Source organism: Cervus elaphus, chromosome 6, assembly GCF_910594005.1.
Source record: "Cervus elaphus chromosome 6, mCerEla1.1, whole genome shotgun sequence".
Classification (NCBI taxonomy): Eukaryota; Metazoa; Chordata; class Mammalia; order Artiodactyla; family Cervidae; genus Cervus; species Cervus elaphus.
In genome coordinates this window covers 6,098,139-6,111,756 of record NC_057820.1, presented here as the reverse complement: position 1 = coordinate 6,111,756, position 13,618 = coordinate 6,098,139, and the positions used below count along the sequence as shown (strand labels likewise).

Genomic DNA, 13,618 nt, shown 5'->3' with positions numbered 1-13,618 from the left:
TACAGACACAGAACTGTTTAACATTGAAATAATGTACTTTTGGCAGCATAATCATTTTTAGAAATTTAAAATTATAATTCTAACTTTAAAACTGTAGTACTTTTCTATCGTACTCATAAATTCAGTAAATTTAACTTGCTATTCTACAACCTTATGATACTAATCAGAAGTCAACACCAAACATTGAATTGTTTATTAAAATACATACATCTGCTGTGATGTCATTGAACTTTGTGATAAAAGCATGTTTTACAATATCCACAGCAATTTCTGACGCGACCACCATACAGACATCTGGAAATAACACCCAGAGATGATCTATAAAGTAGGAGAGAAGAGAGACAGTTACATCTCTTAATATGAATAGAGTCCATAACATCCTATCATAGGCTCCCAGAGAAATCTGCATTCTCCACAGGGTAAAACTGTAACATTTTCAACAAGTGATAATGGAGAGAGAACCGGCATAGAATTAATTATCAGGAAGAGTCATATCTTATCAGGCTAAAGGCTAAGTCATTCAACAAGTGCTTACTCTGTGCTTGGTACAGAGGAAGCCTTGAGGGGGGCGCCAGGGTTAGCGGAGCCCGGCCTCTCCCTGGGGAGAGGTACAGGACGACTGGTGGGATGGTGAGTGAGGAGGCTCCGTCTAAACCTCTCGGGCTGCCTCAGAGTGATGGTAGATAACTGGGAGGACAATGTGCTAAAGTCAACTGAACCGTTTTTTCCTCTCTTTGATCACTAAGATTCAACGATACTGATCCATCCTTTATTTCACCGTCACACAGAGGTAACCTGCCAGATTTGCTCACCTTTATTGTATTTATTAAAACATCAACTCAGTACCAAGTGCCTGATTAACAAATGCAAACATCAGGATAATCTGCTTAGGCCTTGAAGAAGGATACACAAGTGGGACAGAGCAGGAAAATCAGGAATGTTGGCGGGGACCCGCGGCAATCCCACCCTGGGGCAGCTGGCGGCGGGTGGAGGGTGCAGGGCTGGGGCCCCCTGCTGACCAGGAAGGAGGTGCTGAGCTTCAGTCAGGGCACCTCGACCTCTTTGGACAATCAGCTCTGCCACTGACTGGCTACCTGAGTTCCAGTTTCCTCGTCTATGAGAGAGAAAAGCATCTACGGTGCAGGGCTGAGCAGGGTCACTGGGCACAGGCTGCGGAGGTGCGGTGTGGTCCGTGGGAGCCGTGTGCGTGCGCTCAGTCATGTCTGACTCTCTGCGACCCCACGGACTGGAGCCCACCAGGCTCCTCTGTCCACGGGCTTCTCCAGGCAGGAATACTGGAGTGGGTTCTCATTCCTGCTCCAGGGGATCTTCCCCACCCAGGGGTCGAACCTGCGTCTCCTGCATTGGCAGGCAGGTTCTTTACCAGTGGTACCATGCTGGGCCAAAGACTACTGTGGGGGGTCTAGCTCCCACCACCCCATAGAGCACAGTCAACCCATCCTACACGTGAAGAGTGGACCAGCTAAAGGCTTCTGGAGTTTTCTGCACTTTTCTGTGTACTCATTTTATTCCATGGAAGAGAATGATTTTTCGCTCAGGAGCAAAACTGAAAGGCACCATAACTGTTAAGACTTCCTTACCTGGATTCCAAGAAAACTGCTCCATGTTTCTCAGACATACTATTAGCAAAAGCACATAATTTGTGAATCGTTCCTTAATATCTGAAAAAAAGTTTAACATAAAAGTAGTATATATAAATAATACTATAGTATGTATCTAAAATAATTTTTAGTCAGAATATGACGAAATTGTCTAACAGTGTAAATGTCTGTGAAATAAATATGTTATATATAGGGTGGTGCTACACTGGCAAGCCATTTACTTCTTTCAAACCAACATAATCCTAGTACAGAAATGCCAGTTCTCTACAAACCTCAAAAAATGTTCAAACCATCTATCTGGTCAGACTTAGTCAAATTCCTCCAATGGTCTTTGGGGACATAAGGAAACTGTTTTCATTTTACAAAAGAAGAAAAAAATAGAAGCAGAGAGTAAAATACAAGACTTTGGGTAACATAAAACCCCTGCTTCCCAGACTGCTTCCGATCTGGTAAGTATTTCAGGTCTGGAATACAACAACCAACTGGATGACTCCTTTAACTAGCTAACAAAGCCAACAGCATTACTGAGGGAACTTAGGAGAATAAAACAACGCAAAAATTAGGTTTCATGAGGATAGTAATCTTAATTACTAAGTATTCTGAGCTTACTCTGAATGAATTTAATAAAAGGAAAGAACTAAATTCCTGCTAAGGGTTAGTTAACACATTTCACTTTTTAACCTGTTAGCTTCTTATCATCATCTAAGATACTATGTAATCAGGAAATGGAATGAAATAAATCTGTCTGACTTGGGGTGAACTCTTACGTTAGTTAAAAAGTGAAATTTTTACCAAAATGGGAATGTTTTCTCTTAATCGCTATTAAAGAGCTTAAAAACACTGGTGACTAATGCTTTAAAAGTACTTTTGATATTCAAATTATTAATCTGCTTTTTCTAAGTTACCACTAACAGGGATATGCTTTAATGTATTTACAATCACATTTTAAACGTGAAGTGACTATTTCATTTCCAACAGTTATTTAAATGAATGCAGGTACACAGGTTTATGTTGAGACTTAAACAGAATCACCCTGAGCTGGAACCATACTTCAAACCAATGTAACGCCTGCAGGATCTTTCTGAATGTACAGTTTACAATGTCAGTGGGTTAAAAACTATGTAAAACTCTCCATTTTAAGAACCCAAATCAGAAAGGCCTAGATTCCATACTCAACTGGGGCTTACACTGACATGAAGTGGAAGAAAGGACCAAAAGTTAAAAAATTGGGTTTTATTAACTAAACTCTATTCCGCGTGTCCTTGGACAATTCCCTGAAAGAAAATGCACAGTAAGGCAATAAACTGAAAGGATACAGTTGCTCTAAAGTTTCCAAAGAGGAGAGTGAAAAAGTTGGCTTAAAGCTTAACATTCAGAAAACTAAGATCACGGCATCTGGTCCCATCACTTCATGGGAAATAGATGGGGAGACAGTGGAAACAGTGGCTGACTTTATTTTTTGGGCTCCAAAGTCACTGCAGATGGTGATTGCAGCCATGAAATTAAAAGACGCTTACTCCTTGGAAGGAAAGTTATGACCAACCTAGATAGCCTATTAAAAAGCAGATTCATTACTTTGCCAACAAAGGTCCGTCTGGTCAAGGCTATGGTTTTTCCAGTGGTCATGTATGGATGTGAGAGTTGGACTGTGAAGAAAGCTGAACACTGAAAAATTGATGCTTTTGAACTGTGGTGTTGGAGAAGACTCTTAAGAGTCCCTTGGACTGCAAGGAGATCCAACCAGTCCATCCTAAAGGAGATCAGTCCTGGGTGCTCATTGGAAGGACTGATGCTGCAGCTGAAACTCCAGTACTTTGGCCACCTCATGCAAAGAGTTGACTTATTGGAAAAGACTCTGATGCTGGGAGGGATTGGGGGCAGGAGGAGACGGGGACGACACAGTATGAGATGGTTGGATGGCATCACCGACTCGATGGGTATGAGTTTGAGTAAACTCCGGGAGCTGGTGATAGACAGAGAGGCCTGGAGTGCTGCGATTCATGGGGTCACAAAGAGTTGGACACGACTGAGCAACTGAACTGAACTGAACTGAACGTTTCCAAACTAGGTTTTCAACATTAAACTCGTTCAAGGTTCTGAATTTGATCCCACGTCCGTGCCATCTCTCACTCGGAGAGATTTTTCTTTTTCTTATGTGGGAATGGGTTTTAATGCTGCCTTTGGTAAAATTAATTTGTTGTAAAACTTGAAGGTAGACAGAAGGGGGTACAAGGCAGACCACACCGCACTGTAACAAGAACTCTTCTACCTCTAACAAAAAGCAAGACTTTTCAAGCTGATTACTAACCATTTATGCCATAATATACTCTTGAATTTCTTGTAAACGCACATGCATTGCTTGATCAACATGCCATTGTTTTCAGAGCTTTCTGAAAACTGAAATACTAAATTCCTAATTTTTCTAAGCTAAGAGGTTGTAATTCTGGGGACTTGTTTCTAAAAGAAAGGAAAGGGGACATTAATTATCTCAACATACTGGTGATAAGGTTGCAAATTGTTCACAATCTCCTCCACACAATAAAGACTAAGAACTGTTAAAACTTTAAAAAGACCTGCAAGCCTAGTTTACAGCTCTACAAAGAGTGCCTACTCAAATCAGGCTACTACGTAGAAACAGCATGATTTCTGCTACAAGTGAAATTCTCATAGCTGCCTCCACAGAAGAAGCAATCCTATCTCAGCTTCCCTCCTGTCTCTCCCTTTCCTCTTTCATTTCAAATTCACAGAGACTGGCAGCACACGTCCGAAAGAATATTACCGAACAGAAAGGCACAAGCCAATGCTGCCTCTCACAGCTTCGAGGTCTAAGGTTTTACCACTGTTCCACAGACTGGCTGAAGTTTTTCATGAGCTCTTTTTGTTCCCTGCCTAGTTATCAAATCTCCTATAATTCCAGGCGTTCCTTTGCTTTAATATATTCACATGCCATTACTTTCCTTGCCTAATACAGAGGTAAAATTTACACACATGCGAAGTTTTACGTGTAGAATCTGATGGGTTCTGATGAATGTATAAGCTCTGCCACCATTCCTGTAACTAAAACGTGAACAGTTCCATCACTGCAGTAAGTTCCCTCACACCCCTTCCTGCCCAATCCCCATCCCCAGTAAGCAATCAGTTTGATTTCTATTATCATAAATTAATTTTGTCTGATCACAAACCTCATAAATATGAAATCTCACAGCATGCACTTATTTATGTCTGGCCTCCTTTCACTCAGCATAAAGCTTTTTAGATTCCTCTATACAGTTGAAAATACAGTAGTTCTAACTGCTGAGCAGTGTTCGCAATGTAGACACACACATTTATTTATCTGCTTTCCTCTGAACAGGAGGGTCTGGGTTGTTTCTAATCTGGGGCTGGGAATAAGGCTGCCATAACCGTTCTTGTACAGGTCCTTTTGTGAAACCATGCTCCCGCTGCTGGGTGACAGGGCAGGCGGCCGTGCAAGGCTGAAGAAACCCCCCAAGGGTTCCGGGAGCAGCTGCAGCATCTCGCGCTGGCCCTCAGTGCTGGACGCGCCTCGGCGTCACTGACACGCCCGGGCAGCCACTGGACCGGACGATCCGGTGCAAATGGCAACATGGTGAACGAGACAAATAGCATCTTCACAAGAACAGTCTTGACTTCGCAGACGCCCATCCAGGGACCCATGGGCCACACCTTGAGAACCAAGGCACTGCTGCTCTGATTATGACAACTATGTTATGATAATGTTTCTGGGATACATTTTGTGCCCTCACACTTTGCAGAATTAGGAAGGAGGCAGTAAGTCTTAACTGAGAAAGCTGAGACCTAAGAGCCAATCTGAGGTTTGTGGTCATAATTCTTCTCTCTATGGCTAAGTGAGTGACCTTGAGCGAGTCAGATCATTTCCTCTGTGTTTCAGTTTCCACATCTGTAAAATGGAGTTATATCAGCAGCTTTCAAGAAATTTCTGAATTAGAAAGATAAGATAATAAATAATTATGGGCATTTGTATAGCACTTGGTGCTATAGTATGGTAAGGTATGGTACCATACTATACCATAGTATGAAAGTATGGTAAAGTACTATACAAATGCCTGTAATTATTTATTATATTAAACATCCTCAAGATCACAATAACCAAAATACAAAAAACTTAGTGAAGATGTTGAGAGAGTTAAGAGAAAACACAGCTTAAGTCAAAGAAGTAGTGGCCTGTTGGAAATGTGACATTAAGAGTCTCAGAATGAATTACACAGTAACACTGCATAAAGCTTCAAATAGAATCTGATTAAACATACCGCTATTGGACATTTGAAAAAGATTGTTCTTTTCGAACTTCTTGAAAACACTTCCTTTAATTTCAACAAACTGAAACAGAAAACACAAAAGTCATCTTTATCATTACCACACTTTTAAAAATTGACACGCCATATGTGAAACTTGCCAGAACAAATAACAATTAAGAAAAAAAAAAAAAAACTTTCTCCCATCTAGAATACTGCTGTTAACATACCCATACAACCTCAAAAATATTAAATAAAATCTCATACTTACATTATTAGACATCATGATAGTAAGCAGGGACTTGTTGTGTGAGTTAAAAGCCACATTCAGAGTTGTTGCTTGAACCATTATAAGGATGGCATGCAAAACTAGCAGTAAGCGATGTCAAGGGAAAAACTGAAGTCTGTTTCCAGTTTATGTTAACAGATAATGCTATTAAAATCTCAGAAGTTTATAATGGGGAAAAATATGACTATGCTTTCTAAATCATGCCTTACACAAGTACTTTTTTATCTTTGTAATTTCCCTATTAGCTATAGTTGATACAAATTTGATGGGATAAGAAACCTATGAAATAAACTATGAAACAAACAGAAGCAGAAATGATCCCAACCAATTAGATGGGGAGTTCTGGAGGACAGCCGTCTTGCTCTTTCTGGAGCTGTGGCATTTGGCACGATGCTTGGGAAATGGAATCTCAGAAAAGTTTTTTAAATAATGGAATACATTATGGTAAATACTGAAAGAAGAGACTTAGATATATACATTGTGAATTCCGATAATTTGCATCCTAAAACAGAAAAGAACATAAAGTGAGAGTCAGTCTGGAACTGATTTTCCTCTCTGGTTTTTGCTGGGGGATGGGGAATGCAGGAGTCAGAAATGTCTGGTAATTAAGATTCTTCTTCAGATGCCAGTTCAGAAGACATTCATGAGTTTTAGAATTATATCGCCTGTGGAAGAGCTTAAATTCCATGGAAGAGCTTAAATTAGAACAGTAACTTTTGGTTCCACTGTGTCTGAAACAATCTTTTACTCGCCACAGACGTTTTCCCCATACAGTCCCTTAACTTCCCAAATGTTAATACAATTCTTTTAAGCATTGCTCTTTCAAAGACAGTACAAAACAAAACCCACATGACACATTCCTGTGAACCAGTCCAGCTCCGATATGAAACGAGTGTGAGTATGCACATGTATGTAAACAGACAGGCATGTATAGTATACATACATGTGCACACTGTGTTACATGGTAAAACATCTATTCTCCAAAAGAAAAGCTTTCAGATGGAGGTGAGGGAGGGGGAAAGAAAACCTCTAAAATTCCTCCTCAGCTAATTTCAAATTTTACTTCTAAATGAACTGTATACATTTTTCATTTTTTTTATTGAAGAACTGCATACATTCTCAGCTGAAGGTTATAACAAAGAATTCATAGGTTTAAGAGCAACTTAATAAAATTCTAACCTAAGTATGAAAAAACTACATAGTCTATATAAATCTGAAGTATGTATAAATATAACTACCCCTTTATTCTAAAATCCCTCCTTATAACCAGTTTCTAGCAGTTTAAAGGGGCATGCACACATAAGACTCTCTAATGTACAGTTAGAGTTGACCGCTGAGCAACATGGGTTTGAACTGCACGGGTCCACTTACACACAGGTAGTTTTCAACAGTGAAACACTGCAGGACTGAGCGGCCTGCTGGCGGCTGAACCCTCAGACACAGAGATTGGTTATAATTCACTCTTGGGCTGCTGCCGCTGTTGAGTCGCTCAGTCGTGTCCGACTCTTTGCAACCTCGTGGACTGCAGCCCGCCAGGCTCCTCCGTCCATGCCATTTCCCAGGCAAGAGTACTGGCGTGGGGTGCCATTTCCTTCTCCAGGAGATCTTCCTGACCCAGGGATCAGACCCACATCTTCTCTGTCTCCTGCGCTGGTGGGTGGATTCTTTACCACTGAGCAACCAGAGAAGCCCCATACTTGGTTTAGCCCCTGTGTTGTTCAAGGACTAAGTAGACTATTATAACCAATTTCTCAAAAGAAAGTAGACATTTCACATTAATCTTTAGGATACACACACACACACACCTCTTTAAGTGTGAGAAACAGCTAACCAAACAGAATAGTATAAATATGCGTTGATGGTTGGCGTTTCTGAGAAGTCTAAAAGGATACAGACGTAGAGGACGGCCATGAAAAAGTGGGGAATCACCCCGATGTGGGCTCTCTTCCTTTCTTTGGGCTCCGTTGCTGTCCAGTAGAGAGCATCTAATATATCTTGTCCAAATGAGGAAAACAGACGATCTGCTACCTAAAGAGAAAAATTAAGGAAACATGTTTCTTACTATGCCATCTGTACATCTTATTAAAATTCAGAGGTAACACAAATACCGGAGGAGATAAGCTCCAAAAGAGAGCAGGATCTTTGTTTACTTAATCGTTCACATTTTCTTATTGTCTGACACAACCTGAACACCCAAGTGTTATACTAACTGAATTAGAATTTGTCTAACTAGCCACGTTTGTAACAAGGAAAATCTTAGTCATTAAATAAAAGGGAGAGGACACATCAAAATCATAGTTCTTCTGGTTTTAACTTTTTGAATTTAAATTCAGGACTCAAACTTAAACTTTTAAGGACAAATATCATTTGACCCATTCTCCTTATACCTAATATTGGTAAGTAACAATAGCTGTGATTTGTTTGAGGTTTATTATATAAGAATATAATAAGCAAATTTATTCCTGGAAGACATTTTCAAGTACTGATCTCCATGAATATAGTTTAATAGATAAAGAGAAGCACAAATCATTCAGGATTCAGTTGGAACATCACATTCTGAGATAGGACGTTCCTGGCCCATCCAACCTCTGGTGGCTCCCACGGTCTCTAAAGCATCACCCTGTTCCTCTTCATCACAGTATTTATCATTGCCTCTCTCTCACCTGCCTATTCATCACGGTATTTATCACTGCCTCTCTCCCACCTGTGGAGTATTAGCCATGGGACTAGGCTTGTCCACCTCGGGCTCTTGGGGATCTCAGCATGCAGGAAGTGTTGGTTAAACACTTGCTGAATGAAGAAACGACAGCTACCATTAAGGGAGCTCCCACCACACACCTGGCTTGTGCTAAGCTCCTTCTATGTGCTGTCTCATGGAATCCTTGTAATTCTCCTAGTATCTCCATCTCACAGATGACAAGCTGAAGAGCAGAATTGCTCAGCAGCTGGACGCACGTGCAGGATAACCAGGATTGGAGAGAGTTATCTCTAGAGCCTGGACTCTGGTCCACTATGCTTAAACTCAACTGCAGAGTGAGTGGTCTACAGAGTGAGTGAGTATTTAAACCACTGGGATCAGCAATTCATGGATCCTCCTGCTTGGCCCACTTCCTGATAACAGCAACAACAGCACCTTGTGGGGGGCGTTGTACATCAGGAGGCACCTATCTTAAGCTTTGGGGGGAGGGAGAAGCCTGGTCGGCTGCAATCCCCCCAGAGAGGAGGCAGCGGGGCCTGACGTGGAGAGCTGCCCACACGGCCAGAGGGGACAGGAGGCCTGGGCTCTTCTTTGATGGGACGGAGGGGGCGCAGGATGGCCACTCTGCTTCACAAACCCAGCCAAACCCACTGTCAGCACCTCACCTGACCTGGCGACAAGCCCACACTGCGGAGCTGGGGTGTAGTTCCAACTCATCTCAGCTGATGAATGTAGGCGCAACCAGGATGGATAGAGGGCCGCGGTTTTGTGAAGAGACAGGAAGTCCCCACCCAGGCAGTGTCAGACCAGAGAGGCCAGCAGCCCCACATTACCCCAACGTGTCCGGAAAACCCACTGGAGACATGACTTTGCCAACAAAGGTCTGTCTAGTCAAGGCTATGGTTTTTCCAGTGGTCATGTATGGATGTGAGAGTTGGACTATAAAGAAAGCTGAGCGTCGAAGAATTGATGCTTTTGAACTGTGGTGTTGGAGAAGACTCTTGAGAGTCCCTTGGACTGCAAGGAGATCCAACCAGTCCATCCTAAAGGAAATCAGTCCCGAATATTCAATGGACGGAATGATGTTGAAGCTGAAACTCCAGTACTTTGGCCACCTGATGTGAAGAACTGACTCACTGGAAAAGACCCAGATGCTGGTAAAGATTGAAGGAAGGAGGGGAAGGGGACGACAGAGGATGAGACAGTTGGATGGCATCACCGACTTGATGGACTTGAGTTTGAGTACATGCTGGGAGTTGGTGATGGACAGGGAAGCCTGGCATGCTGCAGCCCATGGGGTCGCAGAGTCAGACACGACTGAGCGACTGAACTGAACTGAATCTAAGAGACAGGGAGACCTTACTGGTGTCCCCAAAAAGTAGTACAGAAAAGTGCAAACCGAATCTTAAAAGGTTAATGATATAACCCAGGTTATTTTACTATTTACATATTTACTATTATTTAATATTTAATACTACTATTTAAAAAAACCTTAAGATTCTGCCTATAAAGCAAAGCGTTTTTTTTTTTTTGCTTTGTATAACTGTTTATTTTTTATATAAATGCAGATTTTCATAGGATGACTACTTTAAAGTGTAGTGCACTTTGAAGACATATTGTATTAAAAGCTTTAAATACTTAGAGAAACTGGGAAATTGTTCACTTGTTATGTGTGAAAATTTAAAAGCAATTTAAAATATAAATCTATTATAGCCAATAAACACATAATTCTAAAAATATCTTCATAACATTTACAGTTCTAGCAAAAAGCACACATGGGCTTCCAATGAATCGGAAAAATTCCCCTGCCATCTGATAGTTTACACTCTCAAGGGGGCACTGGCTCAGAAACGTCTAAGCAGCTGATCCCCCTCCTCCCCACCGGGGGACACACGGTGCCCTGTGGGCTGCCTGCCCCCAGTGTGTCCTGGGACGCCTAGGCACCATCTTGTTCGAGGGCTTCTAAATCAGATGTGCATTCTCACAAGGCCACCATGACGGTACGAGCCCCAGAGGCTGGAGGCGCCACTGGCAGAGGTGGCGGGAGGGTGTCCTGTGCGGGAAGCCGTGTGCCGTGGGCCGGGCCTGCCGGACTCACCTCGAGCATGTTGTAGATGATGTACAGCTTGATGACCGACTGCCCCCGGATCAGGTGATACATCATGGAATAGTCCACGTAGTGCATCATGAAATAGCAGATGACCAAGATGACCCCCTTCAGGATGTCACACACCTGGGCGGGCTGAAGCACACGTCGGTCCCTGAAACAGACGAGAAGTAGTAAAAAGGTGAGTCTCACCTTCTGTGCTCTTGAATAAACCATCTTAGGGGACAGGCAGTGGCAAACAAAGGAAACGGCAAACAAAAGCTTCATACTAACGAGGAAAGTTATGCTGACTACTCAACAGTAGGAAATTTCCTGCCCAGGTAGAGAGTATAAAGATACTAGACCAGAATTACAATGAGAGGAAGTGGGAAGCTTAACGAGTGACCACAGAGGGCAGGTGGCTGCTGGCCGAGCGCCTGGAAGCAATGGGTTTCCACAATGAGGACACAGGCCTCCCAGCTCATCAGGAACCCAGGACCCCACTGGCACGGCCCTTCTGACACAGGGGTAGCGTTCGACACTATTTTCCATGATCAGTTCTTACAGACAGCACAGTGTTCCACTGCATGGATGCATCATAATTTAACATAACACTGACAGATTTCCAGCCTTTTGCAACTATAAACCATGATGTAAGGTACATGTCATACCTCGTAAGTGAAAACACATCTATAGGATAAAGTCTTAAAACTGGAATCTCACGTTACGTTCACTTTGTCCTTCTGGTAAGACCTGTGCTGCCCTCTGCAGGAGTTGTATCAATTTACACTTGCACCAGACGCCTGGAGGCTCACGTGCATCAATTCAGGGATACTGGCTAATGCCACTGGTGAGAAATCCAATCTAGCAGTTTTACTGTTAATTTCTCTCACTAGAACACTGACATCTTCTTTAAATATTTATCTATACTACCTGTGAATTCTCTCCTCGTATCTTCTTACTAGTTTGTAGGATGGTTGTTATATTACAAACATTAGCCCTCTGGAACATAAGTTGGAAATACAGTTGCCCCCTGAATAACATGGGTTTGAACTGCACAGGTCCACTTACACGTGGATTTTTTCCAATAAACACGTGCTTCAGCACTACGTGACCTGTGGTTGGTTGAGTCCTCGGATGAGGAACTTCAGACAGGGAGGAGTCCTGGATACAGAGTGACCATGGATATGGCGGGCTGGCCACTGTGTGTCAGGCTGGTACCCCAACCCTCAGGGGCTCAAGTGCCAATGATGGTTTTGTCTGCTAAGTAATATGAGCAGAATCATTCCTTACTTCCAAGGTCAGAGTACAAGGACCTAAACCTAAATTGTGAATGGAAATGTATTCCTAAGATACAGGGAAAAAATACACTAGAAAAGAAGAAATTAAGATGTTTGTCACAACACGTAAAGTTCCTGTGGCTGGAGTGGAAAGGTGCTTTCTCTGTCTTCTGCAGGCTGATTCCTCAAGATGGAAAACGCTCAGCCCCCACCTCGGCAGCTTACATACCGTGCGATCCACAGAAAGCCCAAAGATCTGCATCAGGGGTGCAGAGCCGCTTCACTTCCGCCCCCGTGATGGCACTTTGGCTCCCACTAAGGGGTGAGCCCCCTTTTCAGGAGCCGCCGGCGTCCTGAGCTTCCACTTACTGGCTGTTCCTTGGCTATCTACTCTCTGAGCTCCTGCCGAGCCCTCGGCCACATTCAGATCAGGGGCACTTTTCTTCCAAAGATCCTTGTTGGGTTGGGCAAGGACGGGTAACCGCTGCCCAAGCGCTGTGCCGTAAGGCGACGTGAGGCGCGCAGAACCTCAGCGACGTGCGCTGGGCACGGCTTTCCGTCTCTTCACAGGGAGAACACGGAACCCGACAAACGCCCTGAGAAGAGGCAGACTCTGTGAAGACTGCATCCAGGGAGGGCCAGCAGCAGATGACCCTGGGCTGAACCAATGAGCTTAGACGGAGAGACGGGTCAGGACGGTTCAGGTCACACCCCGGGTCTTGAGACGGGCACAAGAGACCGAAGGGAGTTCTTCTCAGCAGCGGAGGTGGAAATCTTGGGGAAAACTGCCTCCAGGACAAGGCTGACGTATCTCTACCATCACTTCTCTGTCCCTTCCTGTCTCCAATGCTCTTCTTCTCCCTCCCCGCAGACGCGGCCCTGTTTTTCCCCATGAAATCTGGAGTGAGCTCTGTCTTAGTTTGGACACTGAGCCCAGAGCACGGAACTCTGCTAAGGGCTGTGCAACTCTCAAGGGAATTCGCTGCGCTCCCCCCCCCCCCCCCCCCCCCCCGCCCCCCGAGACACATGTTTGTCAAGAGCCGGAGGTAAACATCGCTAATGCAAACAACGAGAAAAGGAGACACTTGGACACTCTTGGGCCCTGGACTGTTTGCCTGTACCCCCAGGATGGCCGGGGCACAAACGGAAGCCTCTGCCGGGAGCGCCCGCCCACGTGCCCGCAGAAGTGCAGGCACAGATGGGCACACGCTGAAAAGCACACATCAGCCATGGTCGGGGCCTTCTGCTTCAGCACTGGAGGCTGTGTTTCATCAATGAAAGAAAATGACAGGAATGAAATGCAGGATGGTATTAGTGAATCTGTGTTAATTACCAAAAGGATTTAGGTAACTAACTAAAGCAGAAATCT

The 13,618-nt window shown here is 43.7% G+C and overlaps 1 protein-coding gene across 1 annotated transcript in view; it reads right to left on the bottom strand.

The window, feature by feature from the left end:
* TAPT1 (transmembrane anterior posterior transformation 1) overlaps nucleotides 1-13,618 on the bottom strand; it is a 59,586-nt gene that overhangs the window by 12,203 nt on the left and 33,765 nt on the right. Inside the window, exons 4-9 of the mRNA XM_043906133.1 lie at nucleotides 10,982-11,144; nucleotides 8,078-8,213; nucleotides 6,168-6,265; nucleotides 5,912-5,981; nucleotides 1,602-1,682; nucleotides 209-318 (exon numbers count right to left, since the gene is read on the bottom strand). Coding sequence (XP_043762068.1) covers nucleotides 209-318; nucleotides 1,602-1,682; nucleotides 5,912-5,981; nucleotides 6,168-6,265; nucleotides 8,078-8,213; nucleotides 10,982-11,144 — 658 coding nt within the window. The remainder of the gene's footprint in view (nucleotides 1-208; nucleotides 319-1,601; nucleotides 1,683-5,911; nucleotides 5,982-6,167; nucleotides 6,266-8,077; nucleotides 8,214-10,981; nucleotides 11,145-13,618) is intronic.